General features: G+C 35.9%; 1 protein-coding gene across 11 annotated transcripts in view; it reads left to right on the top strand.

Annotated features, from left to right (window-relative positions):
* Window positions 1–14,235, top strand: part of N4BP2 (NEDD4 binding protein 2) — an 87,776-nt gene that overhangs the window by 58,787 nt on the left and 14,754 nt on the right. For 8 of the 11 annotated variants that reach the window (XM_027103116.1, XM_027103121.1, XM_027103117.1 and 5 more), the window contains 2 exons: window positions 2,491–2,609; window positions 7,260–7,398. In XM_027103116.1, the coding sequence (XP_026958917.1) occupies window positions 2,491–2,609; window positions 7,260–7,398 (258 nt within the window). The other 3 variants (XR_003432148.1, XM_027103122.1, XM_027103123.1) reach the window with 3 other exon arrangements.

The raw sequence follows: 14,235 nt of genomic DNA, 5'->3' as shown, positions 1-14,235 counted from the left end.
AAAAACATGAAAGAATATTTCCTTTGAAGATAATTTCATTTATAAGTTAGTAATAAGAAATGACACTTGCTATTAAAGAATTGTCCATCTTTGAAACAAAATTTTTTTAGAGAAAAATTTTAGAAACTTATGAATCTGAAATTAAGTACTCTTCTTTTTTATCTAACTTTGCAATTAAACAAGTTCAAACAGATATTTCACTTTGCTTTGAACTTAATTTTTGTTCTTTATTCAACATATCTAATTATATGATATGAAGCCGTAAGAGAATTTTGTTTATTTTGCATTTCTTTTTCTTAACGTTTTTTGGAATTCTGAAAATTAGTATTAGAGAATTTCAGAACCAAAACAGAAAAGACCTTAGAGGTTATTTAGTCCAATTCTCAAGGAAAAAAAATTTCTTAGTTGGTGATCTTAAAGCATTTTACCCTCTTTTTTCACTCATTTGACTGCTCAAAGGAACACCTTTATATTGGCTGAAATACATAGAATTGGGACATAGAAAGAATGAAGGGATTCTTCTACCTTCATATTTATTTCCCCCAGTTATCTTGTTAATTAAGTTGGAAATAAGCTACCATTACCATCTTTGCATGTTTACATAATCCAAAGAACAATCTCTTCAGTAGGATCTTATAATTTAGTGTTGTTTCAGATATCTTCTTCAATTTACATATGTAATAAATTGGAGAAATAGATTTTCTTAAAAAATAAGGAAAGCCTAGAACTTATGCTCAAACGGTGTGACACTTTTTGTTGAAATGCCATTTTCCTCTACTGAAACTTATCTTTATGGTTCTAACCTGCCTTTTAATCTCTTAGTATAATAATGAACAAAAAAGTTTCTTTGACTTTCCAACTTAATTTTTTTTTTTTTTCTCCTATCAGTGATTTTTGCTTTTTTTTCCATGGGTTTGGTAATAGAAGCTATACTCTTCATCCCGAGGGTATTCCCCCTTAGAGCCTCAGTTAAGAGAATTTCTGGAGAAATTTCTCAGTAAGAGAATTTCCCAAAGGAGAAATATCATTTAAATTCTTCTAAAGCAAAGCATATAAAATAAACATTAGGCATAATGTATGAATAGGATAATTAATTGTAACATGATTACGGTTATGAGTTTTCAGTTTATTGATGGGACCTTAGAATTTGTAGTTTAGAAACTCTATGCTCTGGCAGATTGCTAGTAAATCTGATCACTGAATTTTTTAGTAAGGTCGGATTATAATGTATATCTTAAATAAGACGTGAATATTTAAAATTCTTGAGATGGCTTGTTTTCATCACTCTTGTAATGTCTGATCAGTTCTTTTTACTGGTCAGATTGTCACCTATTGTGGTTCTTTTTTTATTGTTGTTTGGTGTTATAAATGGCCTAAATATGGTTAGGCTTCAAAACCATTAACTATTCCAGGATTTTCCTAAATTATTGTAATTTTTATATTTTCAGAGACACCTTTGAAATTTTATAGGAAGTTATTTTTCAGACATTAGGATTTTTGGAATAAACAAAAATATTACATAGTTAAATCACAATGTCAGTAAATTGTCTTAGAGTTAGAAATCACTTTAAGAATGATTACCATATTCCTCAATTAGAATTCACATGGCACATTTTAGGAAAGCTCTTTCGGTTTGGCTATTTAAACAATCCAAATATGACTTTGAAAAAATAACAATTAGTAACAAATCTCATGCAATTACTTTGGAGTAAATATGTTTGTGAAAAAAATTTTTTTATGTGAATTTTAAGATTTTCTGTCAACCTGAATTTGCAACTTATTTGTACATTGTAGTTTCTGCCCATTGAGGAGAATATGTTTTTGAGGACGTTGTTCACAGCATCACACAGTGTCCCTTTAATGAGGACCCATGGGAGAAATTTCTCTCAGGTCTCAGTACCAGAAGTAGCTGTACTTCTCCTGAGCAACTGGTTTGTTTTTATTTTATGGACACTGAGAATCTTTGTTTCCCCCTTTGCTTTGGCCACTAAGAAGCTAAGAACTGAATTTGTGGCCCACCTTTAGCAATTGTACAGGATTTTGTGGCATGCATTTATATACTAATTTTACTTGCTAGCTTTATCCTATATTCTTACCTTTATTTTCTCTACTCTCTGACTTCATTTATTTATATCCTGTTTTTATATATATATATATATCCTTTTTTGTATAATATGATTGAATGTGTTGGATGTGTATATGTGAGAGTATATATACACATGCACACACATATATGTATATGTGTGATTGTGTGTATGTGTGTGTGTGTTAATGAACAGCTTCAAATACTTAGCAAAAAATGGGATATAAATAAATTGTGCAAGAATACTTATATTACTAATTTCAGCCTTTAATCAGTGAAGAAAGTCTGTGACTGCTTTTAAATTATTAGTCTTTTTGCAATAAAATAACCATGCTTTTGGGTCAGCATAACTAGTATTGTAAATTCCATCATAAAGATGGTTTTTGTCTTTTTTTTGTTTGTTTTAGAGAAGGGAGCCGCTTATATTTGAAAAAGATTGTGCCACTAAACTAAAGGAGAAGCAGCTCTTTAAGATATTTCCAGCCATTAACCAAAATTTTCTGGTGGATATTTTCAAGGACCACAAGTGAGTGCTAGAAGGATTGTGTGTAATTTCTGTTGTGATGTCATTGAAAGCATATGTCATGCATTTTAATCTCTTATTTTTATTTTTCTGTTAACAAAAATAATATAGGTATATTATAAACCATTTAAATGCAATAATGTAGAAAGTGAGGAGTTTCTATCAATTGGTTCATATTCCTCCTTAGTTTTTTCTCATATACATACACTAATGTATGTGCGTACATGTGTACCTATTTGCTTTTGTGTCTATATAAACACAAAAATAGGTTGTGTTTTATGTACTATTTTGTAGTTTTACTGTTATTTATTTTTTCTGTCCATACTTTGTGATATACTCTTTTCTTTTTAAAGTCTACAGAGTATTCCATAGTATTCTTAAGTGATTTCTTAAAGTACCGTAGTTTATTTAAACATGCTCTGTTTATGGGCTTTTTGACTGTAAGAAAAGTTGGAAACCATGTTGCACTGAGTATCCTTGAACGTACATTTTTGTGTGCATGGATGAATGTTATTGTAGGCTAGTTCCTAAAAGTGAAATTGCTGGTCCAGAGTGTGTATATTAAATTTTTTTACAGCTAATGCCAAATTTCCTTTTAAAAGGGCTTTCCATATTCGTTATATGCGCTGATAGCGTAACCTGCCCTGGATATTAAGAATCTTTAAATTTTTTGCCAGTCTGGTGAGAAAAATATTTCATTGCTGTTTAAATTTTTATTTTCCTTATTACTACTGAGGTTGAGCTTTTTTTCCATTAATTTCTTTTTCTATTAATTGCTTGCCCTTTGCCTGTCTTCCTTTTGACTGTTTGTATTTCTTTCTAGATCTGTGAGAGCTCTTTATATATCATGTGTAGTTATCTTTGTTAATATAGATTATAGTAATTTTTTCAGATATAGCCATATACATATTTTAATTCATGTTTTATCAGAAAGTCTTTTCCCTTATTGATTCTGAGTTTTATCACTTTTTAAGAAACTCTGTCCTATCCCAATATTATGAAAATATTTTCTGCAGTAAATTTTTTTTTTTTTTTTTTTTTTGCGTTACGTGGGCCTCTCACTGTTGTGGCCTCTCCCGTTGCGGAGCACAGGCTCCAGACGCACAGGCTCAGCAGCCATGGCTCACGGGCCCAGCCGCTCTGCGGCATGTGGGTTCTTCCCGGACTGGGGCACGACCCCGTATCCCCTGCATTGGCAGGCGGACTCTCAACCACTGCGCCACCAGGGAAGCCCTCTGCAGTATTTTTAATAGTTAAATTTAAAAAGTTTATCTAGCATTTTTATGTGTATGGTATGAAGTAGAGTTTAACTTAATTGTTTTCTCCAAATGATTAACTGGATGAATAGGTCACCTTTACCCACTGATATAAAATATAACTACTAATATTTACTACATTCTCAAATATACATTTTCTTTTATAGACTCTTTGATTCCATTGAGCTATTTGGTCCTAAGTTTCCACCATCTTGTTTTAGTTATTGTGGTGTTGTAGTGTGTTTTGATGCTTAGTATGTTAGGAATGCTTCTGGTTTGAGTAATACATACTTTCGATCTTAATGTATTCCTTAAATTCCTATTTTAGCAAGAGTTGTTTTAAATAGATGCCTTTTTAGAATCTTTGGAGAATCCAATATAGATTTTTTTTCTTTAGTTTATTAGTATATTTCATGTTAGTCACAGTAATTTCTGGAATAAAAAAATCTTTCAGGTTTTGTTTTTTTCCTTTAATGTAGTGTCAGAATTGATTTCAGGATTTTTGCAACAGTAGTTAAATGAGATAAGTCTGTGATATTCTGTTCCTGTGTTATCTTTGTCAGATTTTGGTTTTAGGGTTTAATTTGGTGTTTGGCTTAATAAAAGAACCTGGCAAGACTGCCATTTTTCTCTGTGCCCTGGAAAGTTTAAATAAATTAGTACCTTGAAGGTCCTGGGGTTGTGCCTTTTTAGGGGGAAGGTCTCTTCGCTTTTCTTTAGGGAGAAGGTCTTTTCACTATCTTTTTAGGGGTATTGCTTTATTCAGATGTTTGCTTTTTTTTTTTTTTTTTTGCGTTACGCGGGCCTCTCACTGTTGTGGCCTCTCCCGTTGCGGAGCACAGGCTCTGGACACACAGGCTCAGCAGCCATGGCTCACGGGCCCAGCCGATCCGCGGCACGTGGGATCTTCCCAGACTGGGGCACGAACCCGTGTCCCCTGCATCGGCAGGCGGACTCTCAACCACTGCGCCACCAGGGAAGCCCAGATGTTTGCTTTTTTTCCATGAGTCTTTTCTGGTAGTTTGTGTTCTAGAAAATCATCAGGTTTATTATTGTTAAGTTGTATATAATACTCTGTGATAATTAAAAACATTATTTTGTATTTATCATGTCCTTTTTTCCTTTCCTAATGTTTTTTTTCTATTTTCTTTGTTATTGCTGTTTATCAGATTGACCCTTTTAAAGAACAGGCTCTTGGTTTATTGATCAAAGTCTGTTTTATTTCTCTAATCATTTATTTTTGGTGATTCTTTTCTATTTTTGATGGTTCCTTTCTCTTTAAATTTGTTATGTTTTCAATTCTTTGGTTAGTTTGTTTCCTTTCAATCTTTAATAACAAATATACTTAAGGGTGTGAATTTTTTTCTGTATAATGTTTTTGATATATATGTAATATTTTGATTTTGATATGTAGTATTTTCATTTTTTTTCTAAATAATCTCTAATTCACTTTGACTTTCTAATTTATCCAAGAGTTTTATATTTTCTAAATGGTTTGATAGTTTGGTGGGGGGGGGGGGATTACTGTTTGTTTTGTTGTGTTGGGGTATAAGAATGCAGCCTGAAAGAGTCCTGCTTTTTGGAAGTTGAGATTTTCTTTGTGGTTTAATACACGATCAGTTATTATAAATATTGCACAAAGCGCCTTTTTAAAAAAATATTTATTTATTTACTTATTTATTTGGCTTCTTCGTGTCTTAGTTGTGGCATGCGGTATCTTTCATTGCAGCATGCTGACTTCTCTCTAGTTCTGGCTCGCGGGCTGCAGAGCGTGCAGGCTCAGTAGTTGTGGCACATGGGCTTAGTTGCCCTGTGGCCTGTGGCATCTTAGTTCCCAACCAGAGATTGAACCCATGTCCCCTGCATTGGAAGGTGGATTTGCAACCACTGGACCACCAGGAAAGTCCCTGAAAGTGTTTTTGAAAAAGAATGTTCTCTGCTGAGTATGCAGAATTCTAAATATGTCACTTGAATCAAGTTTTTCATGGTATTATTTCAATCCACAATTTTTCTATTTATTTTTGCTACCTAAACAGCTGTTTTCTTAGAGTTGTGTGTTAAAATATCCCAAGGCACTGGGGGTTAGGAGGGTGGTGCTGGCATATGGCAACTCTCTTCTATGGGGACCTAGGGCAAGAAGCCCTGATGTGAAATTACCCAGAGTTGTGGTTCCCCAGGCAAGGTAAGGGGACTGAGTCCTTCCTCTCGATGCTCAGAGTGATTGGTCAGTCAGGCCCCTCAGGGCAGGTATTATGGTATTAAATGATTACCTCCATTTGTCTGCCAACAGGTGGATAATTGTCTCAGTTACCAGTAGCTTCAGTTTCACCCCGGGTAAGAAGGGTAGGTTCGTTCAGTTACTTCAGTATACGCCTGCAGTGTCATCTTCCAGGGCCACGCACTGCTAACAGCGCCTGTGGTGGAGACTGGCTTCCGGCCCTAGAAGTGGGCAAGCCAGGTGATTTTAAGAACTAGTTAGGATGTGGTTAATTTCTGGTAGTTTCTAGCCCCTAGAAACCCCAATTTGTTGAGCATATGTGAGGCGGCAAGATGAGAGTGCTCAAGGAGAATTGGTAGTCCCAAATGGTTCCCCTTCAAGGGTTGTCTTTAATAAATTGATGAATAGCAAAATATCACAGTATTTTAGATAGCTGTCACATTTCAAAAACAGTCCTTTGTGGTCAGCTCTTCATTATCTGGCCATTGGAAAAGATCAGAGGCATAAATAGTCTGAAATAATGAGCAGTATAAAATCATTTATAATTTTCTTTGGAATGAGTTTCTTTGGATACAGGGACATTAGCATTTCAGATGTTTGTCAATTTTTGTAGAATTTCGTATTCCACATAATATAGTATCACCATGAAAATATGCCTAAATAATGTAGGGGTGGGAGGTAGGGTAGTGTTTTAGTTTTTCCTTTCTATATCCCTGCTTAGAATTTCTTTGACTAGAACGCCATGGTATAAGTAAAATGTGAAATTTGACAGGATAAAAATGTCAGTTTAAGGATTTATTGTCTGTTTTTGATGTTTGAAGGAAACTGAAACCATGTGTGAATCCAACAAGGGACTTAAGTGTAGGTGGTAAGATGAAAGAAAGATTTGTGGAAAATTTACCTGGAATAAAAGATAAGAAAATGAATTAATTATCAATATGTTACTTTTTGGTATTCATTTAAAAAATTAGTTTTTGAGAGCCTCTAACTTGACACTTTCCCTCTGTTCATTCTTGAGTCTTGAGATACACAATGAGCATTTAATTTTCATTTTAAAACTCAGAAGTGAGCCAATTTTTCATATTCTTCTAAGATTTTGTAAGATTGCTTATGTTAATGTTTCCACATAACTTTTATTTTCATTTATTGACCTCATATTTGTACTTCAACTCTCTACAGCTATTCGTTAGAACACACAGTGCAATTTCTAAATTGTGTTCTTGAAGGAGACCCTGTAAAAACAGTGGTAGCACAAGAGTTTGTTCACCAAAATGAGAATGTCACTTCGCATACTGCACAGAAGTCTAAGGAGAAAAAGGTATAGAGCTACTTAATTTTTTACAGTAATGGTAAATAATTGTGTTTGAAAATATAATTGGTTTGTTAGATAGTTTAATGATAATTTCTCACCATTTTTCATAGACTGGAAATTTAACCACCAATAGCATATTTGGTTTAGAATATCTGTTTGCTCAAAATAGTGAATTTATAGCTGATTATATTTTTTTCTTTAAACCCTTTGTGCACAACAAGCATTGGAATTTCTGTAACTTTTTATGTGTAGACTACACAGTAGAGTATGAGGCTTAATTGAATAGCAGTGGGTGTAATATGATGGGTCTTAGGGCATAAATAATGTGGGTGGAAATGTTTAGCCATTTGAGAAGCTACCAAGTATTTTCCCCAAATGGCTGCGTTCTTTTACATTTCCATCAGCAGTGTATGAGGGTTACAATTTCTCCACATCCTCTCTGACACTTGTTATCATCTGTCTTTTTGATTATAGCCATCCTAGTGGGTGTGAAGTTGTTTTATGGGTACCTGGGATTTGTTTTAATCAGGTATGGTAAGACACCCAGACATGGAAACATTGTGAAGGATTCCTAGAAACAGGAGGCATGGCCCAAAGCCACATGAGGAAGCACCAGGGTCAAGGAGGCAAAGGAAGTAGGGGGGAAGTGTGGGCAAGAGCCTTTCTTGTGGTGTCCGCAGGAAGGACTGGGCCACGCAGAGTAATAAGCAGGTTTAGGATGGACTAGTTTGAATAATTTCAGCAGGCTCTGGGGCATAGGAACTGTCCCCAGTTTTCTGGTACCTGGCTTCGGTGATCAGGGTATATAGATGGTAGTCAGAGAGTGAGAGCCCCATAAAGAAGGTGGTTGGGGGTATGGGCTCTAGACTGGATGGTTTGCATATATAAAGCGTTCTAGCAAGTGAGTTGTTTCCTATCTCTAGGAATTAGCTAACCCCAAGGTGGTGGGTGCTGTGTCTCTGGGGATCAGCAAGGCCCCAGATGTCAAAGCATCAGAATACAGGAAATAAAAGACGTGGCTAATACAGAAGTGGTATCTCGTTGTGATTTTGATTTGCATTTCCCTGATTACTGGTGATATTGAGCATCTTATCATGTGCCTATTGGCCATTTGTATAACTTCTTTGAAGAAATGTCTATTAATATCCATTACCCATTACAATTAAAAAATTCTCTAGTTGTATGAATTTTTATATAGTCTACGTACAAGACCCTTATCAGACATATGACTTGCAGAATTTTTCCTGTTCCAAGGGTTGTCTTTTCACTTTTTTGATGATGTCCTTTGAAGCACAAAAGTTTTAAAAATTGATCACAATTTTTTCTTTTGTTGGATGTACTTTTGTTTTCTTTTCATTTTTTCTTTTTTCTCGCTGTGTCACAGCTTACCCTTCCCCCTCCCCATATCCTCAAGTCCATTCTCTAGTAGGTCTGTGTCTTTATTCCTGTCTTACCCCTAGGTTCTTCATGACATTTTTTTTTCTTAAATTCCATATATATGTGTTAGCATACGGTATTTGTCTCTCTCTTTCTGACTTACTTCACTCTGTATGACAGACTGTAGGTCCATCCACCTCATTACAAATAGCTCAATTTCGTTTCTTTTTATGGCTGAGTAATATTCCATTGTATATATGTGCCACATCTTCTTTATCCATTCATCCGATGATGGACACTTAGGTTGTTTCCATCTCCAGGCTATTGTACATAGAGCTGCAATGAACATTTTGGTACATGACTCTTTTTGAATTATGGTTTTCTCAGGGTGTATGCCCAGTAGTGGGATTGCTGGGTCACATGGTAGTTCTATTTTTAGTTTTTTAAGGAACCTCCATACTGTTCTCCACAGTGGCTGTATCAATTTACATTCCCACCAACAGTACAAGAGGGTTCCCTTTTCTCCACACCCTCTCCAGCATTTATTGTTTCTAGATTTTTTGATGATGGCCATTCTGACTGGTGTGAGATGATATCTCATTGTAGTTTTGATTTGCATTTCTCTAATGATTAATGATGTTGAGCATTCTTTCATGTGTTTGTTGGCAGTCTGTATATCTTCATTGGAGAAATGTCTACTTAGGTCTTCTGCCCATTTTTGGATTGGGTTGTTGGTTTTTTTGTTATTGAGCTGCTTATAAATTTTGGAGATTAATCCTTTGTCAGTTGCTTCATTTGCAAATATTTTCTCCCATTCTGAGGGTTGTCTTTTGGTCTTGTTTATGGTTTCCTTTGCTGTGCAAAAGCTTTTAAGTTTCATTAGGTCCCATTTGTTTATTTTTGTTTTCATTTCCATTTCTCTAGGAGGTGGGTCAAAAAGGATCTTGCTGTGATTTATGTCATAGAGTGTTCTGCCTATGTTTTTCTCTAAGAGTTTGATAGTTTCTGGCCTTACATTTAAGTCTTTAATCCATTTTGAGCTTATTTTTGTGTATGGTGTTAGGGAGTGGTCTAATCTCATACTTTTACATGTACCTGTCCAGTTTTCCCAGCACCACTTACTGAAGAGGCTGTCCTTTCTCCACTGTACATTCCTGCCTCCTTTATCAAAGATAAGGTGACCGTATGTGCGTGGGTTTATCTCTGGGCTTTCTATCCTGTTCCATTGATCTATCTTTCTGTTTTTGTGCCAGTACCATACTGTCTTGATTACTGTAGCTTTGTAGTATAGTCTGAAGTCAGGGAGCCTGATTCCTCCAGCTCCGTTTTTCGTTCTCAAGATTGCTTTGGCTATTCGGGGTCTTTTGTGTTTCCATACAAATTGTGAAATTTTTTGTTCTAGTTCTGTGAAAAATGCCAGTGGTAGTTTGATAGGGATTGCATTGAATCTGTAGATTGCTTTGGGTAGTAGAGTCATTTTCACAGTGTTGATTCTTCCAATCCAAGAACATGGTATATCTCTCCATCTATTTGTATCATCTTTAATTTCTTTCATCAGTGTCTTATAATTTTCTGCATACAGGTCTTTTGTCTCCTTAGGTAGGTTTATTCCTAGATATTTTATTCTTTTTGTTGCAATGGTAAATGGGAGTGTTTTCTTGATTTCACTTTCAGATTTTTCATCATTAGTGTATAGGAATGCCAGAGATTTCTGGGCATTAATTTTGTATCCTGCTACTTTACCAAATTCATTGATTAGCTCTAGTAGTTTTCTAGTAGCATCTTTAGGATTCTCTATGTATCTGCAAACAGTGACAGCTTTACTTCTTCTTTTCCAATTTGGATTTCTTTTATTTCCTTTTCTTCTCTGATTGCTGTGGATAAAACTTCCAAAACTATGTTGAATAAGAGTGGTGAGAGTGGGCAACCTTGTCTTGTTCCTGATCTTAGTGGAAATGCTTTCAGTTTTTCACCATTGACGACAATGTTGGCTGTGGGTTTGTCATATATGGCCTTTATTATGTTGAGGTAAGGTCCCTCTATGCCTACTTTCTGGAGGGTTTTTATCAAAAATGGGTGTTGAATTTTGTCGAAAGCTTTCTCTGCATCTATTGAGATGATCATATGGTTTTTCTCCTTCAGTTTGTTAATATGGTGTATCACGTTGATTGATTTGCGTATATTGAAGAATCCTTGCATTCCTGGAATAAACCCCACTTGATCATGATGTATGATCCGTTTAATGTGCTGTTGAATTCTGTTTGCTAGTATTTTGTTGAGGATTTTTGCATCTATGTTCATCAGTGATATTGGCCTGTAGTTTTCTTTCTGTGTGACATCCTTGTCTGGTTTTGGTATCAGGGTGATGATGGCCTTGTAGAATGAGTATGGGAGTGTTCCTCCCTCTGCTATATTTTGTAAGAGTTTGAGAAGGATAGGTGTTAGCTCTTCTCTAAATGTTTGATAGAATTCGCCTGTGAAGCCATTTGGTCCTGGGCTTTTGTTTGTTGGAAGATTTTTAATCACAGTTTCAATCTCAGTGCTTGTGTTTGGCCTGTTCATATTTTCTATTTCTTCCTAATTCAGTCTTGGCAGGTTGTGCATTTCTAAGAATTTGTCCATTTCTTCCAGGTTGTCCATTTTATTGGCATAGAGTTGCTTGTAGTAATCTCTCATGATCTTTTGTATTTCTGCGGTGTCAGTTGTTACTTCTCCTTTTTCATTTCTAATTCTATTGATTTGAGTCTTCTCCCATTTTTTCTTGATGAGTCTGGCTAATGGTTTATCAATTTTGTTTATCTTCTCAAAGAACCAGCTTTTAGTTTTATTGATCTTTGCTATCATTTCCTTCATTTCTTTTTCATTTATTTCTGACCTGATTTTTATGATTTCTTTTCTTCTGCTGACTTTGGGGTTTTTTGTTCTTCTTTCTCTAATTGCTTTAGATGCAAGGTTAGGTTGTTTATTCGAGATGTTTCCTGTTTCTTAAGGTAGGATTGTATTGCTATAAACTTCCCTCTTAGAACTGCTTTTGCTGCATCCCATAGATTTTGGGTTGTCGTGTCTCCATTGTCATTTGGTTCTAGGTATTTTTTGATTTCCTCTTTGATTTCTTCAGTGATCACTTCGTTATTAAGTAGTGTATTGTTTAGCATCCATGTGTTTGTATTTTTTACAGATCTTTTCCTGTAATTGATATCTAGTCTCATAGCATTGTGGTCAGAAAAGATACTTGATACAATTTCAGTTATCTTAAATTTACCAAGGCTTGATTTGTGACCCAAGATATGATCTATCCTGGAGAATGTTCCATGAGCACTTGAGAAAAATGTGTATTCTGTTGTTTTTGGATAGAATGTCCTATAAATATTGATTAAGTTCATCTTGTTTAATGTATCATTTAAAGCTTGTGTTTCCTTATTTATTTTCATTTGGGATGATCTGTCCATTGGTGAAAGTGGGGTGTTAAAGTCCCCTACTATGAATGTGTTACTGTCGATTTCCCCTTTTATGGCTGTTAGTATTTGCCTTATGTATTGAGGTGCTCCTATGTTGGGTGCATAAATATTTACAATTGTTATATCTTCTTCTTGGATCGATCCCTTGATCATTATGTAGTGTCCTTCTTTGTCTCTTCTAATAGTCTTTATTTTAAAGTCTATTTTGTCTGATACGAGAGTTGCTACTCCAGCTTTCTTTTGGTTTCCATTTGCATGGAATATCTTTTTCCATCCCCTCACTTTCAGTCTGTATATGTCCCTAGGTCTGAAGTGGGTCTCTTGTAGACAGCAAATATATGGGTCTTGTTTTTGTATCCATTCAGCCAATCTGTGTCTTTTGGTGGGGGCATTTAATCCATTTACATTTAAGGTAATTATCGATATGTATGTTCCTATTCCCATTTTCTAAATTGTTTTGGGTTCGTTGTTGTAGGTCTTTTCCTTCTCTTGTGTTTCTTGCCTAGAGAAGTTCCTTTAGCAGTTGTTGTAAAGCTGGTTTGGTTGTGCTGAACTCTCTCAGCTTTTTCTTGTCTGTAAAGGTTTTAATTTCTCCATCAAATCTGAATGAGATCATTGCTGGGTAGAGTAATCTTGGTTGCAGGTTTTTCTCCTTCATCACTTTAAATATGTCCTGCCAGTCCCTTCTGGCTTGCAGAGTTTCTGCTGAAAGATCAGCTGTTAACCTTATGGGGAGTCCCTTGTGTGTTATTTGTTGTTTTTCCCTTGCTGCTTTTAATATGTTTTCTTTGTATTTAATTTTTGAGAGTTTGATTTATATGTGTCTTGGCGTGTTTCTCCTTGGATTTATCCTGTATGAGAGTCTCTGTGCTTCCTGGACTTGGTTAACTATTTCCTTTCCCATATTAGGGAAGTTTCCAACTATAATCTCTTCAAATATTTTCTCAGTCCCTTTCTTTTTCTCTTCTTCTTCTGGAACCCCTATAATTCAAATGTTGGTGCGTTTAATGTTGTGCCAGAGGTCTCTCAGACTGTCCTCAGTTCTTTTCATTCTTTTTTCTTTATTCTGCTCTGCAGTAGTTATTTCCACCATTTTATCTTCCAGGTCACTTATCCGTTCTTCTGCCTCAGTTATTCTGCTATTGATCCCATCTAGAGTATTTTTAATTTCATTTATTGTGTTGTTCATTGTTGTTCGTTTCATCTTTAGTTCTTCTAGGTGCTTGTTAAATGTTTCTTGCATTTTGTCTATTTCCAAGATTTTGGATCATCTTTACTATCATTATTCTGAATTCTTTTTCAGGTAGACTGCCTATTTCCTCTTCATTTATTAGGTCTGGTGGGTTTTTACCTTGCTCCTTCATCTGCTTTGTGTTTTTTTTTCTTCTCATTTTGCTTATCTTACTGTGTTTGGGGTCTCCTTTTTTCAGGCTGCAGGTTCGTAGTTCCCGTTGTTTTTGGTGTCTGTCCCCAGTGGCTAAGGTTGGTTCAGTGGGTTGTGAAGGCTTCCGGGTGGAGGGGACTAGTGCCTGTGTTCTGGTGGATGAGGCTGGATCTTGTCTTTCTGGTGGGCAGGTCCACGTCTGGTGGTGTGTTTTGGGGTGTCTGTGGACTTATTATGATTTTAGGCAGCCTCTCTGCTAATGGGTGGGGTTGTGTTCCTATCTTGCTAGTTGTTTGGCATAAGATGTCCAGCAGTGTAGCTTGCTGGTCGTTGAGTGAAGCTGGGTGCTGGTTTTGAAATGGAGATCTCTGGGAGGTTTCCGCTGTTTGATATTATGTGTAGCTGGGAGGTCTCTTGTGGACCAGTGTCCTGAAGTTGGCTCTCCCACCTCAGAGGCACAGCACTGACTCCCGGCTGCAGCACCAAGAGCCTTTCATCCACACGGCTCAGAATAAAAGGGAGAAAAAGTAGGAAGAAAGAATTAGTAGAAGAAAGAAAGAGAGAGAGAGAGAGAGAGAGAGAGAGAGAGGGAGAGGGAGGGAGGGAGGGAGGAAGGAAGGAAGG

Source organism: Aethalodelphis obliquidens, unplaced genomic scaffold (genome assembly GCF_003676395.1).
Source record: "Aethalodelphis obliquidens isolate GAN/ISIS:26980383/991018 unplaced genomic scaffold, ASM367639v1 scaffold6, whole genome shotgun sequence".
NCBI lineage: Eukaryota > Metazoa > Chordata > Mammalia > Artiodactyla > Delphinidae > Aethalodelphis > Aethalodelphis obliquidens.
The sequence above is the reverse complement of the archived record's forward strand: the minus strand, read 5'-3'. Positions and strand labels throughout refer to the sequence as shown.